General features: G+C 42.1%; 1 protein-coding gene across 2 annotated transcripts in view; it reads right to left on the bottom strand.

Annotated features, from left to right (window-relative positions):
- Nucleotides 1-2583: 2583 nt before the first annotated feature.
- The window catches only part of znf804b (zinc finger protein 804B), a 109491-nt gene continuing 92062 nt past the window's right edge, over nt 2584-20012 (bottom strand). The window contains exons 3-4 of one of the 2 annotated variants that reach the window (XM_088327230.1): nt 12301-12431; nt 2584-6879 (exon numbers count right to left, since the gene is read on the bottom strand). In XM_088327230.1, the coding sequence (XP_088183356.1) occupies nt 3474-6879; nt 12301-12431 (3537 nt within the window). In that variant the 3' untranslated portion in view covers nt 2584-3473. The remainder of the gene's footprint in view (nt 6880-12300; nt 12432-20012) is intronic. The other variant, XM_088327231.1, reaches the window with a different exon arrangement.

Raw genomic sequence — 20012 nt, 5'->3', positions numbered from 1 at the left:
TGATTTACTCTTATACTTTTGTACTCTTATATCTTTATACGTTTATAGTATACTCAATAGGTGTGTGGTTTTACAATTTCGGGTTGTGTTTAGAGGCAAGCACCTTCAAGTTCAAAAAAATTAGTTCCCAAAAAATGTGTCTAATTAAAAGCTATAACTTGAAAGACCACTAACAGTTTCTCAGGCTACTCCTCATGCCACTTGGGGCCTTCTAGCTGTTAATAAAGATGGCCTTCGCTTTTGGTGCCGGGAAGCCCGCTCGAGAGCTTCACATTCCAATTCTTCTCGAGAACTTGCTTCCTACAATTACAGAGACACATTGTGTTATTAAGTTTCACTATCCTTATTGCTCATATATTATACTCGCATGCCATCAAATGACCAACATTATACACTGCAATTAAACATGTGATTCCTGTCTAACCCAATCAGATTCCTTTCCTGTGTTAATATACTCTTGTTTAAACCAATCAGATGTGTTGTTTCATTCTTGTGTTTTCTAATAAATGAGCCTCCTGCCAGAGGCGGAGCGTGTTTCCTTCCTGAGCCGATCTTGGAATCACGCGCTTCTGGTGGGAGGGCTATCCAAAACCCATGCTACGAGAAAAACATACTGGATGGTTTGACTTGCTGTTAGATATACTAATACAACGGGACCTCGCTACTTCGCGGTTCGACGTTCGCGGATTCAGATCTTTGCGGTCTGTAATGGGAAAAAAAAAAAAAAAATGTTTTTTTTTTTTAAGGGGCGTCGCTACTTTGCAGATTTTCACTTTTTGCGGGAATCCCCTTCGGCCCACGACCCTAGCACGGCGCGCCGTTCTCGTTTCCCGGTGTTGTGCCCAAATCCGACTCCCGTACAGAATCCTCCCCCCATGGCGTGAACGCGCATTCTGCTGCGCTTCCGACAAAAGCGATCGTATTCTATATAATACGCTTATTGAAACCATAAAGCGAGCTAATTAAAATAACTGGGCGATCGTAGTCTATATAACGGGTTTATTTAAACAATAAAGCGCGATCGTATTCTACAAAATGCGTTTGTTAACGCGGATGAAAAAGTCACCAACGTCACGTCTCCCGCTCGGGCCGCGATGGCTCTACATGGCGCTATACGGCCCTCGATGGCTCCGGCCGACGGACGGGCGGCCGAGGGGAAAGGGGTAGGGGGGACCTGTGGGGTTAGGGGGCGGTGAACCCCAAAGTTTTTCTTTTTCAACTATTTCTTTTTCCTGGCCACCATCTTCTTCAGCTGCTTGGAGTGGTCGTGGACTGGAGCTGCAGTGCTCAATTTGGTCGCCAGAGGGTGAGAGACCCCACAAAAGCAGACTACATGAAAGTAGATGTTTATCTATCTTGTTGGTATTTATTGGGGGTGCCTTGACATGCAACATAGCTACACTCGCATAAGTCACATTCAAACACACACACACACATACACAAATTCGGATTAATGCAGTAGTTTGGATAAGATATGCAAATATTGGTTCTCTATTGTGAAAAATGTAGTGGTAAAACAGATTGGCCCGTTGTTTCCCTGCAGGTCATGTTTTTCAGCCTCTTGAGTTTTGCACAGTTGTGTCTCATTGTTGAACTGTTCCCACTGTCAGGCCTGTATCATTATTTTTATCTTTTATTTACAATGAGTTTTTTCCCCATCCTCAATGAAGCCAGTTACTAAAGTCCTACAAAGCAAAAGGGAGAATACAAACAACAGACACTTAAAGTGACCAAACTCCACCATTTTTCATCTAAGGTTTTTGGCCAGCCTTTCACAAGGTTTTTGATTTTGGGGGGTACACGTTTATATGCTAGTTCATGCATCTTTGCCAAATATTCAAATAAATTGTTTTTTTAATTGATGCTTTTAATTAACTTTTTTTTAAACTCTATATAATATACATCGTCCCATCAATTAACTTGTTCAGGTTGTTATCAATCTAGGAATATTTCTTTGAGAAAATAAACACATTTTGCATTTACACCTTGTAATGTTGTGCCATTGTAAATCTATTAAAGCTGAAGTAAATGCTGTTCCTGTTATGTTTGCGGAATACGGACCCAAGTGCAGGAGAGTAGGTACCCAGTCAGTTGTGCTCAAATACGCATAGTATTTCATTACAAAACCCATGAAAAAAGCAACAAACAAAGAAGAACAAATCTGTAGTATCTAACACAATAACCAAACCACAAACAAAACACAAAAATGACAATGGCAATGGCCGAAGAGACTATGCTTTTGCAGCAGTCAATATGAAGGCCTGAGATGACACGTGTCAGTTGTGTTGAGAATGGACGCAGATGTGTGCAGTTCTGCCATTCCCTCCTGGTTGGCATCCTCCGAGGGAAGGGGCAGTGCGAGATCCTGACAGTTGTGATTGTTTTTGGTTAAAGCTAAATCACTTAGGAACCCTGTGTTGATGCTGTGTCTACTCTCTTCAGCCCATTTCTGAAATTTTGCATAAAGGTATTTATGTGAAATTGCATTCTGGGACGCCAAGCATGTGACAGTTCAAGATTGAAAATGACTTTCTAAGTCATCACTTTACGACAAAATAAAAAAACGAAGAAAAAACATTGAGGCATTTTTTAAAGATGCATTTTAATTTAGCACAGATCGGATGCTTTCGCAAAAACTTTCATAAATACATTTGGGTAAATACGTGTGAAATATACAACGTCGCCCAAAGCCAAACAAAAAAGTATGGATGGGCTCACGACTTGGAATACAAACTCTGCTGTAATTTCTTACAAAGTACAAAACAATGTATCGATGACACGAATTTACAGAAGATCCTTACTAAATCCATCCCTTCATATACAGAACGGCTACAGTGCAACATATTCTCTCTAAGTATTTTCTTTAAAAACAATGCAAAGCAGATTCATTACTTTGTAATTTTTTAATGTTGAAGAATTATATTTTTAAAACTTTATCGATTTCCCTTATAAAACCAAAAGTATTTCCAGAAACGTCCTTCAACTAATTACCAAAATTTAAGACCTTGCTGAGATGGTACCTGATTAAGTCAGAGTATACTTGTGCTACTTCGTTTCTGATTGTTTTATGTCTGATTTATTTTTACCACTTTTGTGATACGGAAACAAGTCAAAAAAGTGATATTATTATTTTTCACAAGAGATTGACGGCCACACTTCAAAAGGTAGCTGGTCTATCACAAAGAGAGCGAGATGACACAAACCCTGGTGGTCTTTGAATAGCAGGTGAATCTTTCCCTTTTATTATAAGCTCGAATTGATCGAGAGAGCAAATAATAAATTGTCTTGCAGTCGGCAAGGGTTTAACGGAAAAACAGATTTTCATTTTAAAACTGGACAATTGGGGAGTGGGTGTGGTGGGTTGCTCGATGTGTGAAGAGCTTGAAACTATTCCGTACTGACACCAGGTGCGACCACTGTCCAACAGCTGCCCACTTCCGCCATGGGCGATTAATAAACACAATTACACACTGCTACAAGGCTTTTTGTTGGAACCTGACTGGCCATAACGTGTCCATGAAAGGCCGTAGATTGTTAGGGGGTTGCAGGGCTAGGGGCGCCAGTGGGTTTACGTGGAACGAAGACACTGGAGGGAGAGTTGGAGTTGGGAGAAGAGGGTGAGCAAGAATGATGGAGGGGAATAGCGACGATAGAGGGATCGGAGTAGGGTGGAGGTAACGATGTAGGGCTAGAGGTGGGTGGCCTAACTGAGCCGGGTGGACTTCAGGAGAGGAGCGTGAAGGCAGGTGATGTAAAATTAACTGATGGAGGTTTGTCAAAGGGGGGGTATGTGCCAATGGAGAGAAGTTGGGGACACCAAAGTCCAAAGGCTCTTTGAAATCATCTTGCAAGTTTACATGTGTGAGTCTCGCTTGGAGATCATGATCCTGCAAAGGTTTGAGCGAAGGTATCGCACTCTCCTCGGTGTTTGTGGTAGTGTTTGAATTGGCGTCCAATGGCGGATCTGTGCTCTCTTCACAATGTTCCAGAACTTTTTGCATGTGCTCTCTAGCCTGTTCCTGCAGAAGGCGGTACTTGTCTATCTCATCGGCACTAAAGCTGATTGGCTGAGCTGAACATGCATCTGTTTTTTTGTCTTCAGTCCCAATCTCCACCGGACAACTACTTGGCATACTGCTACGGTTTGAGTTAGCCAAGATAGAAAGAAACAAACTGTCCAATTCCTGTCTCTCCTCCTCGTTTCCACCCTCTTTCTGAATCTTGTCCAACTGTTCCTTTCTCCTTCTTGCTTTTTCCTGGATCGCAGGGAGTTTCCCTATGAGGGGAAGCTGCAATGTCCGCAATGGTTTGTGTGCTATGGGATCACTTTGGCATCGGCTGTTTTTTTCTGTGGTAATACAAATGGGAGGTTCTGGGTCACACTCCAACTTTGTCCTTTGGTTACAAGTCAACTCGCTGTCATTTTGATGTGAAGGCTCTGGTGATGATTCTCCAGAAATTGAAGTAGGGTCGGTTGAAAAAGCCGGAGTGTGACTTAATGTGTTCACATCAGATGAGAAGCCCCTCGAAACTGTTCCTGAGCAAGTGCTGCTTTTGCTCCACTCCCAATTGAACTCTGACATGCTGCTGCTGCAAGACGGGCTGCAGGGACTTGGGCTCTGACTTCTACAGGACTCATATATGTTACATTGTCTTGGAGGGCTGTACGTCCGCCTACTAGTCCACCATTCAGGGCTACACGAATATTTAAGGTTCCCATGTCCAGATTGTTTAGGACCCCATGCGCAGCCGGGGCCCCACCTGCAGTCTGGACCTGTCCAGGAGCCTGAAGTCGATTTGAAGGTCCGCCTTTCTTCCCAGCTGTCACTGCTTCCCAATGTCCACTTATCCCAATCTGCATCTTCCATGCTGGATCCTCTTTTTGCCATATTCCTGCTGCTTGGACTCCAGCTGGACCTACTTCCCGAAACCCACCCTAAAGTCTTGTTTCTCCATCTACAAACAGAATTCAGTCTACCGTTCTCACTACACCGGTTCCATTGGTTTGAGTACAAATCTTGGTCTTTGTAACCCATGTGCCTCTCTTTTTCCGTCTCCTCAAAGCGTCTTAAACTACTTCGGTTACTGCTAATGAATCCCTTGTCCCCACGGAGGAATTTCCTCTTCCTTACCGGGCTGTCACCACAGCTGTTGTCAGGGTAACTGCAGTCAATTAAACTCCTGGGGTTGCTATGGTGACCCGATTCCCAAAACAGCTTTGTGTTGAATCCTGGAGAGAAAGAGTGTAAGGAGCAGCGTGATCTCCGGAGAAACGTGTCCTCCCCTGTTTTAGGCGTTCTTCTGGCACGCCGGGAGGATGAGCGGCGGCGTTCCCCCGACTCTTCGCCTACCGGGAACAACGAGGTCGGGCAGTGACTCCTGTGGGGCTTCCTCTTTCTGACAGAGACATAAACTGGCTCGTTCTCAGCTCTCCAAAATTTCCCCCTTTTCTCTGCCTCCCGTGGTCCATTTTTGGCTCCAGTCCCTCTACTAGTGACACTCGCATTGGACACAGCAGAAACGACACTCCTCACTTTACACCTCGCCGCTCGCCCTCTGTTGCTGGACTTTTGCTTCTCTCCCCTCTTTCTCTTTCCCAACTTGTGCTTTTGTGTACCGTGTTTACTTTTCCCGCTTAAAGTTCCTTTTTGCAGTTGAGGAGCTGTCCTGATCTCACTCTTGCTCACACACCTGGGCAGTGCGATGCATGTGCCAAGCTCAGTGACAGATTCTAATTTACAGGAGACAGCTCCCACCTTGATCCCCCCAGCGCTTGCTAAACTGTCTCTCGGAGGAGTCAGAGAGGCGGCGTAAGAACTGTCACTGTGAGTGGGGTCACATGGAAAGGAGGGCACCCTCACACGATGCTCTAAACTTAGTATGCACGACGACCCTTCTGATCTTCCCCCTGACGATGAAAGATTTTTGTTCCCGACAAACAGGTGTGCTCCCGCTTTGACGTTCTCCTTCAGGTTTCCCGACATGTGCACAGGACTCATCTCTTTTCGCAAAGCGTTATAAGTGTCTGGTGTAAGAATAGCTGTCTCGCTCGGATTTGTTTCATCCAAGTGATCACACAGCTGATTGCGATCCTGCGGATGTTGTTCCACTGTTTGCGGCTGTCTTATGCATTTTGGGTTGCAGCTATATGAGATGTGCGGCTCACACTCAGTGAACTTGAGCAAACTTACGGGCCACTGAACAGAGGTGGAACCATTTTTAGCCAAGACCGACAGGTGCGTGCCCACACCTGCCCCCGGCATCTGCTTCATTCCTGTCCGGCCTGCATTTGATGATGTTGAGCCTGTTAAATCAACACTTTCATTATCTTTCACAGTCTCCCTTATTTTAGCATCCTCTGTGCAATTTCCTCCCGCGTTGCTCTGACCAACACCTTCAATTTCCCTTCCGATGTCTTCCAAAATGCTCTTAATCCGCTCTCTCATTCGCTCCCGCTCTCTCTCCTCCTCCTCTTGGTCGGAGAAAACCGAGGCGGAGGGCTCCAGCCGTGGCCCCCTGCGTGAGAAACAGAAGGACACCCCACGCCTTCCTCCAGCTCTACCCCGCCCCACCAGAGGCAAGTGGCAGCCCACATGTGCTTCTTTATTTACTGCAGAAGGATCTTTGTCGGACTCTGGATGAGTGATTACCGGCGACTCGGCCCGATTGGCCGGTGGTCTTTCAAAGGGAGGCCGGGACGGATTTTCTCGCTGGTGGCTTGGTGGATATGGGCCTCCGTGTTTGGCTGGGGGCCTTTGTGTGTGTTTGAAAGCTTCAAATTTGTCCACAGGGCTGCAGGCTTTGTGCTGCGCGCCTCCGTCTTGCAGCTGGCTGACAAGCCTGAAGGCGCTCCGTAGCTCAAAAGTCTTTCCGTGACTGCTGGAATGACAAAAAAGGCACAACATAGTCAGTCATTTTTGCATTCAATAAATTTTTGTTACAACAAATATAATTATTTTGACAAAAATGTGTTCAGATACAAGCACACTCTTTTGTTGATGTTTTTGGTCCCAACTAAAGGCCATTTGCATGAGACCTAATTCTCTGAGATGAGTCCACAAAGCAAAGGTGGAAGTGAGCCACTTGCCTTTTTCTTGTGAGAGCTAACAGAAAAACGACGTCCCTAGGCCGTGCAGAGGGTGGTCCTCTGTGCAGTACCTGTACCTACTTAATAGCGAGGTAAGAGCTTTACGATCAGCCTCAGTAAATTAAACTTCTAGTCTTAGTGATACGTGGACGGCCACTTTAGGAACAGGCTTTAACCATTTTTCCTGTTGCTTCGCCTTAACATTGGGTACCTATCTCATGACGTCACAATTGTTTGTGAGGTTGATATTGGTGTTCTTTAATATATGATGGATGACAAAGATGTATGTATTTTTAAATTAAATGTACCTAGATCACGCTTCACAGGCATCGACAAACCTAGTTTGCCTCTTAAACTGCTTTCTCTGGCTGAGATGCAAGACTCATTAAGGTGTTTGTCCCAAAAATGTTTGGTAAAATAATTCATATCCCACCAAATGACCGTACTATTTGAGTTGCTTTGTGGGTAATTTACATGTACAAGTTTTTCTCTTGTTTTGATAACCAAATTAAGTTTTCAAGACATGAACTAAACTGACTTTTTATTTAACCCACAATATTGATTTAAATCAAAGTACAGTAATATTATTTTCTATTATCTTCTATTCTATTGAAAGTGTCTGGAATAACGTCTGCCCGGACGCCCGGGGCGTGCATCTTTTACGTCGGGCGTACAACTTACAAAACGTCTCCGCCCGGGTGGCCGACAACTTTTTCAAGAAAGAAAAAAATCTTCTATTTTTTCTAATCAAACGTTTGCTTTATTCCGATTTCGAAATCTTCTTTCGGTTTGGAAATTTTGGAATTTCAGTTCGTTTGGCATTTTGCATACTCGGCAGCCGATCAGAAGCCCGCTTCGAATAACTTCAAGACTTTCCCGAGTGCTATAAGGTCGTGCATTTGCATATCATTTTCCAAAGTAGATGCACAGAGAACACAATAAAAATTGAGAAGTGATTAGGAATCAAGCCAAAACCTCAGCCCCAGAAGAAAGATTCGAAAGAAGCTAACAAAATTTATGACGCTACAAAACGTAAACATACATTAAAAGATGACCCAACGCAAACATTGCATGAATGAAGATGAGTAAATACAGGTACATACTGATGGCAGATGGTAAACAGTGATGTCATATACATGTAATGGATGTTATAAGCAGATGTATAATAAACTTAATTTTAAAGTGTTGTTTTGTTATATATTCTGATTATCAATCCTTAATACTTTGCAACAATGTTGTTTTTTTTTTTTTGCGATTAGTTGTCTTATTGCATTTCAAGTTGTGAAAAACGGGGCAGGCAACTTTATGGTTGGGCAGGCAGGAGTTGTCTGCCCTGGTGTCCGCTAACTTTTTGTCATGAGTTTCAGACACTGCTATAGCATATGAATAACCTTTATTTTATGTTGACAATATCTGTTTATCATTTGTTATTGCAACATTAATTTCAGCCTGGTAATCCTGGAAGGGGGATTACCTCATGTGCGGTCCCTACTCAAGGTTTCTTCATTTTCTTCATGTTGAGGTTTTTGAGTTTTTCCTTGCCCTCATGTAGATTTTAAATCAGGGGATGGTGTAATAGTATTAGTAGTAATAGTCTGTGGTTTGCAATAATCTGTGGTCTGTGCAGCCCTTTGAGACTGTTTGTGATTAATCCTACACAAATAAACATGACTTGACTCGATTTGACTTAACAGCCCACAAAGCATTCTGGGTTGTATGTGTACATTTATTTGATCAAATTCAATTTGTTATTTGAATACCCTAATTAAATGGGGCAAGGCACGAACTGTTTGAATCACAAACAACACAATTATTTGAGTTATTGGTGTTGCCAAGTATTACAGTTGGTCCAACAAAAAAATAAACGTCAAAATACAGCTTCGGGCATCTTGAGGTAAGAAATAAAACCACAAGAAAATTCAGTTCTTGATGTTCTTTCTTCCGTTTGTAAGTGATTATGGTCCCTGTTTGTTCAAATGAAGAGAGGCATAGTAATCTATTAACAGTAATCAAAAAATACAAAATAATATAAAAATAACAACAGAGGCCAGAAAATCATTGGCTGCTTCTCGCCCAGTCTGGAGGAAATTGACAGATTATAAAGGACTTCTCTCACCCAGGCCACCACCTCATTGACCTGCTGCCCTCTGGAATGTCCCTTAAAACAAGGTCAAACAGGCTCGGAAAGTGTTTTTTCCTAGCGGCATCACCACCCAAAACAAGTGCACAAGACTGTGAAAAATAAAAAGCCTACTAGGTTTTTTGGTAGGCAAACACAAATGCAGGTAACTGAGGCAAAATAATGATGGCATTTAATTAAAAAAAAACAGGAAAAAAGTAACAAACAAAGGGGTCACAAAACCGCAAAATATCCAAACAAAACCGAACTTGACATTATCAAATCGGAATCAAAGACCAAACCAGAATTAGAGATGCAATGAACAAAGTAACAAACAACACAAAATAAATTCAGGCTGAAATGGGTAATGCAATAAACAAAGTAAAAAACAAGGAGAAAAGCAAGTGGGCACACATCAACTCACTTAATGTCCAAACCATAGATAGATAGATGGATAGATACTTTATTCATCCCTGAGTGGAAATTCACGTTTCCAGCAGTATCCTTGTGTTAAAAAATAAAATAATCAAATAAAAGATATAGAATACAAAAATACCCAATATAACGTGTTGATATAGAGTATTTAAATAGTGCTACAGAAAATACACACTGTAAAAATAATAGGGTAATATGCAAATGTGGGTGTGGGGTTTAATGTGGGCTTTTACTCCCCGGGTGGAGTTAAAGAGCCTCATGGGATGAGGAAGAAATGATCTCCTCATAAACAGTAAACAAAAAACAATTCAGAGGTAGCAATAGCAGTGTAAATGGAAATGACCCAACCTTGTGTGTTATCCAAAATGTCATCGTAAAGGATTATGAGGGACAGGTGTGTGGCAATCGGACACACCTGTTCGCAGTTCCAAAACTAGTTAACGCCCTACGACAAAAAGAGACGTATTGGACCATAATATAGCTTATGTGTAGTAAAACGGCTATTCATTTCTTATGTATCAAATTTGGGGAATTTTGATGCTGCTAAATGTTATGGCACTATTTTTGATTGTTTGTCACATGCCAGGAACGGAGACAGGACCCAATAATGTTTGTTTTACTCAGTTTTTATTAAGAAAGAGAGCAGTGCTTGCATCCACGATCCGATGATTGTCGGTCACGGGTACCTGATGTCAGGAACGCGGAAGTGGCAGACTGAAGAGATCTTTTCTTCCTCATGCCATGAGGCTCTTTAACTCCACCCGGCAGAATAAAGGCCCACATTAAACCACACCACCTACATTGGATATTACCGAATCTTACTGCAATATGTATTCTGTGAAGCACTATTTAGTTACTCTACATAACACGCTACAGTGGGCATTTGCACGTCACACTGGGTATTTGTATATTCTATTCTTTTGGCTTTATTATTGTACTGTTCTCAGCTCAGGGATGCTGCTGGAAATGTATCTATCTATCTATCTATCTATCTATCATAGCGGTACCATATGGTAGACTGAGCGAGGGTAGTCGTTGACAGCGAGAAAACAGGTCGATGGCCAGGACGGGAGAGCAAAACAGAAAACGGGTCCAGAAAAGAGGTCGGCAACAAGTATCAGGCAGAAAACAGGGCAAAACAGCTCGATGGCCGGGACGGAGGAGCAAAAGCAGAAACGGGTCCAGAAAAAGGTCGGCAATATGTATCAGTCAGGAAAACAGGGCAGGATAATGTCGGAGAGTACAAAAGCTTGCCTAGCTGAGAGCATAGGTTCGCAGACGGTCTGACGGGTTCCTTTCGGAAGACGGGAGTTTAAAAAGTGGCAGGGAGCCAATCAGCAACCAGGGTTGTTTGTGCCAAAGGTAACCGTTACAGGTGCCTCGCATCAGTAATCATGACACTGTTGTTACGTTGCACATAAAGCATAGGCCAGACTCCAAGCACTATTTTGTCAATATTTTTGCCCATTCATCCCGGCATTCTTTATTTTTCTCTTTTAATGTCTGACTACGTGTTTAACCCGGACTGCCACCTCGAACACCGATGTAAACAATGTTCACAACATTATAATTAATAACAATTAAAGACATTTACAGTGGTACCTCGGTTTTCGAACGCCTCTCAGTCCGAACAAATCGGTGTTCGACCAAAAATTTCGAGAAATTCTTGCTTCGCTGTTCGGTCAAAAATTCGGAGTTCGAACGCCGGTACGCTAGGGTGCGATGCTGAGCGGCGTACAGGTGTTTTAGCCCCTACTTATGCATTCAAAGAAGGGGTCGGTGCAAGCGGGACAGGTAAAAAAAAGACAAGTTCGTACAACTATTGCCTTTAAGAAAGACATAAAAGTTAAACATGAAGGAGGTGGGCGAGTCTGATCTTGCTAGTGAATACAGCATGGCTAAATCTACGAACAGTACGATACTGAAGAATAAGGAGGCTGTGAAATCGAGTGATGCGGCTAAGGAAGTTAGCGCCATGAGCAAGCAACTGCCGCAAGTTTTGGAAAAGGTTGAAAAATTTTGATGATTTTTCTCTCCCCCCCGTCCACCACAAAGGTAAGAAATCCTATTCATAATTCTTTTCTTTATCCTTTTTTAATTTTCACACGTTCATGTTAGCGTAATCTTTCGTACGGAAGATTACGCTAACGTGAACGTACGATTAGCCTGGGTTAGCTTCATGTTTACGTTCAAGGTAAACATTCAGGGTGTTGAAACGGATTAAAACAATTTTACATTACTTTTAATGGGAAAAACGATTTCGGTGATTGAACAAATCGGTTTTCGAACAGGGTTCTGGAACGGATTATGGTCGAGAACCGAGGTTCCACTGTATAATTCTAAAAATAAAACATGTAGAGAACTGAGGACTTTAGGGAGCTTCTACATTTGATTTAATTTCTCCTGTTATGAATTGAGCACCCTTCAGTACTGTATTCACTTGGTTTTCTTTCGGTATTTTTCCTAAAACACCTTTGGAAGAAAGCCAGTATCTTCATGTTAAATTGAATTCACCTGTGGCCCGGGGAGGGCAACTGAGTGCTCCCACATCTGCAGATGCATCCATCAAATCCTGGAACATTGAATGGATGTGACGCTCTCCAACCTCAGCGGAGTCCTGATCTTATTTTCCACGCGGTCGTTAAAAAAAAACACTCACCGTTGGTGTTCCTGCTGCAGCTGTGCTCGCTGGTGGAGGCGCTGGAGAGCTTTTTCTTGCTTGCGTTGGTCCTTCCAGGATTTGGAGGCCACGTTGCGGGCAAACTCCCTCTGCTTGAGTTCCTTTAACCTCTGCAGTGAACACACATTGAGGGAAGTGTGAGACAGTGGTCCCCAAACTATAACCCAGTTGCAGCTCATCTCCACATTTGATCCGACGTCCTGAACCAAAACAGAGAGATTTTTTTTCTACCTAAAACATTCTTAGTGCAGGTTTCGGTTGTTTTGGGATTTGGACCCGGGATGCATGGGTAAAGGTGTCACGACCAGCACAAAGGGTAGACCCAATCGCATACCTGTCAACCTGTACTGTTTTGCCGAACAAAGTACGTTTATTATGCATTTTAAGACGTGTACGACGTACGAGAAAATCTGTACGGAAAAACGTAAATTTGTCAATTATGGGTACCATCGACACCGACACCGACTATCACCAAAACGGCGGCAGTAGCTCAGGAGGTAGAGCGCTCGTCTTGGGATCAAGGGATCCCAGTTCGAATCCCGGCTCGTCCGTGTTACATGGCGAAGTGTCCTTGGGTAAGACACTGAACCCTTAATACCCCCAATAAGCAGGTTAGCGCCTTACATGGCTGCAAGGCCGCTATTGGGAAATGTGGAGCACATTGTAAAACGCTTTGAGAAGTCATTGACTTGAAAAGCGCTATATGAAAATGCAGATCATTTCATCATTTTGTTGCAAACGAAGCGAGCGGTTTGATGTAGTGAAAGGAAGTCCGTCTCTTTTTAGAGAACCGGCTTTTTCACTTGCTTTGATGCATTATATGACGAATTATTATGTTGTACAAAGAAGTTAAGAAAAAAAGGAAGTATAAAAGGAGAAAATGAAAAAAGACAGGTTTGTGGTTATCTTTTTAATCAGTATATTACCAACAATAATTTAATGCAAAAAATCAATTCATAATTTGAATAGGAAAATGTATCATTCTACTTAATTATATTTGCTTGTATTTTTTCCTTCTACAGTGAATGTCCAAGCGACTTCGTTTTTGAACTTTTTTAATAATAAACCTCATTCATGTCGAGCAACTCAGTATCTGACAACAAAACGTTAATTAACAATATATATGATATAACGAAACATATGTACAATATAACATGTTAAACTACATAAATAAACAAGTTAAAAAAAATGGTGTAAGATTATTTTGTATTTTGTAAGGGAAAATACGACAGTTTGTAAGGGCATAGAGCCCTGGAGCTTGACAGGTATGCAATCGCATAAGGTTTCTCACAAGTTTATTGAGATAAAGAGGAAAAGCAGTGTCTGCGATACGGTGCTCGCTGGACGCTGGAAGCAAGCCGCTCACAGAATCGGAACGCGTTCCGAATGCGGAAGTGGGTCTTCCGTAGCAGGAGATCGTGGTGTTGAGGACGGAAAAAAAAAGGTCGACAGGAGAGCAAAATGTGGTCGGGATCAAAAACAGGTCGTACGTCGGGACGGGAGAGCAAAACGTGGTCGGGATCAAAAACAGGTCGTAGCCGGAGACAAACCAGGAAATCTGGAACGGACGGGTGGAAAACGGGTGCAAAAAGCGGCACCGACGGGAGTCAGAGTCAAAGTGCTTGCCTTGTAGAAACAGAGGTTCGCTGATGGACTGACAACAGGCGAGTGAAAGGATTAAGCTTAAAAAGGACGGGGAACCAATCAGGTAGCCCGCAGCGGCTTGCGCCAAACGAGCGGGCACAGGTGATACTAATCAGTCATCATGACAAAAAGTGCCGAACTCTTACCAATTCACTACCATTGATATAGATATCATATGAATATATCATTGTCTAACTTTCACACACAGAATCTATGGTCACGATACAAAAGACAAATATTGATTTAATCGTGCATTTCATATGTTACAATGACACTAAATGTGTCACTTACAATGTTTAAAAATAGAAAAGAAGAATAGAATAGGATTTATCGTCACCGTCACAAAATAATATTAGTCTGTGGATCACGGTTAACGGATCCATTAACCTCCTGGGTTGTTGGGGCACCAGTGAGGATGCAACTCTGGACAGCTTTTGGGTCATGGCAATGTTGACACCAGTCTGGTACCATGAGTAAAATTAGTGTGATAATAGGATACAATCTACCTCCTTTTCAAAAGTGTGTACCATAGACTTTTCTTCTGTAAAGAACCCACGGACTGTTATTTGATTATTGTTTATTTCATAAAGAGTGTTATTATTTATTTTCTGACTTTTGTTCTATGCAAGAGTCCGGACAGGGTTTTTTCGTTATTGTTTATATCATTAATAGTGTTATGATTTAATTCCTGGATTTTGTTCCAAAACAGTTGTTTTAATGTGGCTTTATGGAAAACATGCATTCTTATACTGCGACTGGCTGGCAACCAGTTGAGGGTGTCCCCTGCCCACTGCTCGAAGATGGCTGGGATGGGCTCCAGCACCCCCGTGACCCTACTGAGGAAAAGCGGTGCAGTTAATGGATGGAGGGATGTATTTTTATACATTTAGGCACTCCTGCAATTGTTGCACTTTTTCTGTTAAGAACTGATCCTGGCCCCTCAGCATAGCAGGGAAAAAATATGTGGCCCTCATGGGAAATTATTCAAAGACCCATGGCATAGGGTGACCAGGCTCTCGGAAATGAACGACGGAAGCTGGCGCCCCACCAATGAAGAGTCGGTTCCTTCAAGATTCATTTTTTTCTTTGGATTCCATGTTGTTGACCTTATCTTTGTACTCTAAAGGTTAACATTGTTTTGTCATTTATCTTTTTTGGTAGATCTTTAAATATTCTCTGCCTCTTTTGCTGATTTTTTCCTCTAATTTTTCATTTTTCTCTCTTTTTTTGGTTCCTTTGTTTTCCGCTTTTTAAGTCATTTGACATGTCACATGATAATTGGTAATTTGGTAATTTGGTAATTAGATTAGATCTAATGTAATGGGCTCCCTTTGGGAAAATACCTTCCACAGACTGTAGGGGCAAACATTAAATTACATTTCATACAAAAAACAAGCAGAATGACAATGAGGGCAAATAACATTACAATATGTAGACACTGTTTTCTCTCAAAAAAGTGTCATACAGTGGTACTTCTACTTAGTTTTCGGTTACAAAAGTAACTGAACAGGGAAATATTGCCTCTAGTTACAAAGGTGTCTCAGGATACAAAGTCAAAAATAGAGTATGCGCTGCCATTCGCCGCTCCCGGAGTTTTACCTGGGATTACGGTGCCTATACGTGAATCTGGCATGCTCTTCGTGTCCCCTTCTCGCTCTGTAAACAGTCTACCATATGGTACCGCTATGACGAGCTATAATTTACAATAGCCCCCACAAAATACATGCAGAAAAGTGGGCAAGGAAAAAAAAAGAGGAAGAGACTTTGTCTGGCTATGGGAACAAAGGAAGAGACAATAGAAAGGTATGAATACAAACACCGCTGTGCAGGAGGAGTTCAGAGATGACAAGGAGGAGGGCGCAGCCATCATTCTCTTAGCCCAAATTAAAGACATTTTGGCAAAATTCCATAAAGTCTCAGAATTGGAGGAAAGGAATCACTGGGAAATAGTATTGACAGGCTATCGCTCTTTATGATGACGTTTGTCTCGCACATTTTCAACAGATTGTCAAAAGCTGGCAAAAGCAGACGTCATTAAATCAGTTTTTCAAGAAACGCGAGGCAAAAAACACTGCTGAGGACCAGTTAAAAGGAAAATAATATTTGTATTATTTCCTTTATTCTTTGCTTTTTTACATAACGTGCCTCTCATTTTATGTTTATTGTGCAGTCATCTAATTTTGATATATTTGTTTCATATTCTGATACTCTTATGTTTGGAACAGATTAGCGCATTTACAGTCAAAAGGTGGCTCTACATACAAATGTTACAGGCTTTAAAGCTACTCCCAGAATTAATTAAATTCATAAGTAGAGGTATCCACTGTACATTTATATGTGATGGTGGTGCATATTTTGGATGCTTTCCGATTTTTCTTTCTCGTGACGGTTTGAGTTTTGACTTTTGATTGACTGGTCTGCTTCCTGTCACTTGAAGGCTTTTCTTAAACGATTGTTGACAGGGGTGACGGAGGAAGGGTGAGCGAGGTGAAGAAGTGCAAATGGAATCTTTTTCTGCTTGACATGAGTCTTGTTTATTGACCGTCGAAAACACTTAGTCGCCCATGGAAAATTTTCCAAGGACAAGGGGGTGGTATCACTGATTTTAGACGACTGCTCTCTATCATTTTGTAGTTGGCCTGTAATTTTATTTCATGATATATTATAAAATTATATTATATTATTATATATTTTTATAGGATATATAGTATTTTCTTTCCTTATACGTAAGTAATTATTTGTGTGTTATTGATATGTCTGTCCACTGTCAGAATATTGAATTGTGATAATTCCTCATCATAACTTTTCTATTATTTCAGTTATTTAGTCATGATTCGATATTTATTCAGTCGCAATTTGTAAGGCCTTCCAATCGTTTCACTTGTGTTTTATTTTGAAGGGGGACGAGGCTTTGGTTCGTATTATCGGTTACTGTTGGATACTGTTTGAACAAAGATGGAAAATTCCGCTCTTAGTTTCGCTTTCCTTAGATCTCTGTCCTCGGAAATCCCCTTCAGTATAAAAGTAATTGTTGCCCATTTTGACTGCGCATTATAGACCGTACAAGCCATTGTCATGTAGCTCATTTGTGCCCAGAATATTCTGTGATGAAAAAACTAAATAAATCGCTTATCTCAGCTCCACTGCTTGTTTTGCAACCTACGTTTAAACAAACATGCAGAGAAACAAACAGGGTTGGGTAGGGTTACTTTAACTGGATTACTTTCAATTACTTTTGGATGACTCCAATACCAAATATGCCATTAAAAGAGAAAAGAAACTAAATATGAATAAAATGACTAAATTTTGTGCAGGCTTGGGGAGTAACGGAATACACGGAACGGCAAAAATGATGTTGGCAAGCTGTTTGGATTTATTTTCATTTTGTTTCTGTCGCATTTTATGTTAGTTTTGCCGGAGATCAAAGAGATCAAAGCCAGGAGAGAAAGCTTACCACGTGTTGTGAGTCATCATTTTATTCATATTTAGTTTCTTTTGTCTTTTTTTAGCATATTTGGTATTGGAGTCATCCAAAAGTAATTGAAAGTAATCCAGTTAAAGTAACCCTACCCAACCCTGGAAACAAAATAGGTATTTCTTTGTCACCGACCATTTTTTTAAACCTTTTTTTAAAATAAACCTTTGACTTTAAATAAAAGTATGAAAATGCAGAGTTCATTTTCAACATAACAACAAAAATTCGGATTCATGTTTCACACTATTATTGATGTAGAAAGCGACACGCTGCTTTCCATCAAAGCTGAGGTCCGGCTCATCTCTGCGGACTGGAATGCGGCTTTACACTGAAAAACAAACGGTGACCAGATGTTGAAGGTGCTGTATCTGAGTGGAATCAGAAGCCATCCCCTGCAAATGGTAACCATGGAAACCACTACTACCTGTGTCATGTGGGGGAAGTAACCCCTACCAAAAAAGAATGTTGCAAGTCTTGGCGGTGTGTTGATGCTCATATTTGTTGGTTGTCACAAGATGTCATGTTGGATGTCATGAATTATGTATGTACACACAAACAACGGCATGTAACGTGAACAAATACAGCGTAAGTTAACATAGACATGAGCAACGACACTTGACATATGCACACAGCAATAAGACACAACACTAACGGATTAGGCATGACATCGTCTAACTACACTTTGGCACAATTCTGCCACAAATCTAACAGAGTTTTGGCACTAATGGGACCCATGGGATGATCTCATGTTGCGTGTCCCTGCTGTGTGTATATGTCAAGCGTTTTTGCTTGTATCTATGTTCGATGTCATAAGATGTCCAATTGGATGTCATAAATTATGGGGTATCCACACCAACAACATGTAACGTGTGCACAGCAATAACAGGTACCACTGAATGGACAGCGAATGAGGTTGTCAACTACACTTCAGCACAATTTTGGCACTAAAGGAACCCATGGGGTGCACTCGTATGTTGTGTGTTGTTGCTGTGTGTATGTCAAGTGTCGTTGCTCATATCGATGCCAGTGTCACGATTGTCCATCATTGACTACGTCTGCTCTCCCGTCCTGAATTACGACATGTTTTGATCTCGACCACGTCTGTTCTCCCGTCCCGAATAACGATCTGTTTTTGATCTCGACCACGTCTACTCTCCTCTCCGGGCTTTCGACTTGTTTCCGATCCCGACCACGTTTTTGCTATCCTATCCCGGCTACTGACCCGTTTTATCCGTTCCTGACACCGCCATCACTCGCCACAGAAGTCCCACTTCCGCGTTCAGAGCGACCTGGTTCCCGCGTCCAGCAATAGTGGGCGCCACCCCCTCCCTTTCTTCCAATAAAACTTGTGAGAAACGTTACGAGAGTGGGTTCTGTTTCCGTTCTGGTCCTGACACAGTCCTTGTTTACTCTTATTTTGAATGTGGTATACAGCTCCAGACAATGTCTCATGGCATACTAATATTCCCCAGCACACTGGTTGAAAAATTCTGATTTATGATCTATTATTATGTATTTCCCTTTGGAAATTGTCAATTGTCCGCGACACAAGATCCCATGTGGAACCACTGCGATGCATTCAAAGCTCACCCCTAGAATACATCACGGTACCGTGAAAAATAACAATTACCAGTGTTTATGTAGGTGAATCGTGCCTGTCGTTGTATTCGCGCCAAGTCTCTCAAGGATTGGCGCCAGTCTTCCCGATTTCCTCTTCTGACGGACTGTAATCTCTCCTTTATCCACGCTTGGCAGGTGTGTGCGTGCTCGGATTTCCATTGTTTGCTCGTCGGCATGGAAAGGCTAAGAAGGGAATCGGGAGTTGGGGAATTGCTGAGGCATTGTCCGCTGACATGCTTTCTATCTTTCTTTAGTCTTTTTGTGGCACACTTGCAAACACACCAAATCTCGACTTTAAGCCTCAAAATCGAGTGTTGACGTGACATGTGATTGCGTTTGTATGGAGCCCTATTCTTATACTTGATGTGATGCAGTGTGGGGGCTGTGCATTGACACCTAGACCTTCAGCTCCAGTTGTTATTAGGGATGTGTCGTTTGTAAACGAACCCGTTCTATGAGCCGGCTCTTAAAGTGAAATTTATTTGTGAGTACTCGCGTGAAAGAAAGGTGATTTGGTAAGACCCTCGTCCCTGCCCCTCCGAGGGTGGTTCGCTCAGGGAGCCTACAACGCAAACTGAGTGAGAGGGGTGCGTAAAGGTTCCCGCCTAGAGGCATGCCACCTTAAGCCTGTCTTTTGTGACAAAATCTGAGTTTCACAAAAGTAGAAGTCACTGAGAGAGAAAAATTGGCCGGACCCAAACGTACCGACCCGGCTCGTAATTCAGATCAAGTCACACTTAAGATCTTACCTCTAGGATGAAAGTGGCGGAGCAAAAATTTCCTGCTTGCGAAACACTTGCTTGCTTCATATTTCGCTTTTGCTATTATTTCAACCGAATATATTTCCTTGTGTACCTCGTCCTCTTCAAGATAAATGGCTGTTGGCCTGATTCGTCCGATGCTGTCTCAGTCGGATTATAATTCACGCGTTTGTTACCTCCCGTCTCGATTA

This window comes from Urocampus carinirostris, chromosome 2 (genome assembly GCF_059441175.1).
Source record: "Urocampus carinirostris isolate Australia breed hairy pipefish chromosome 2, RoL_Ucar_1.0, whole genome shotgun sequence".
Lineage (NCBI taxonomy): Eukaryota > Metazoa > Chordata > Actinopteri > Syngnathiformes > Syngnathidae > Urocampus > Urocampus carinirostris.
The sequence above is the reverse complement of the archived record's forward strand: the minus strand, read 5'-3'. Positions and strand labels throughout refer to the sequence as shown.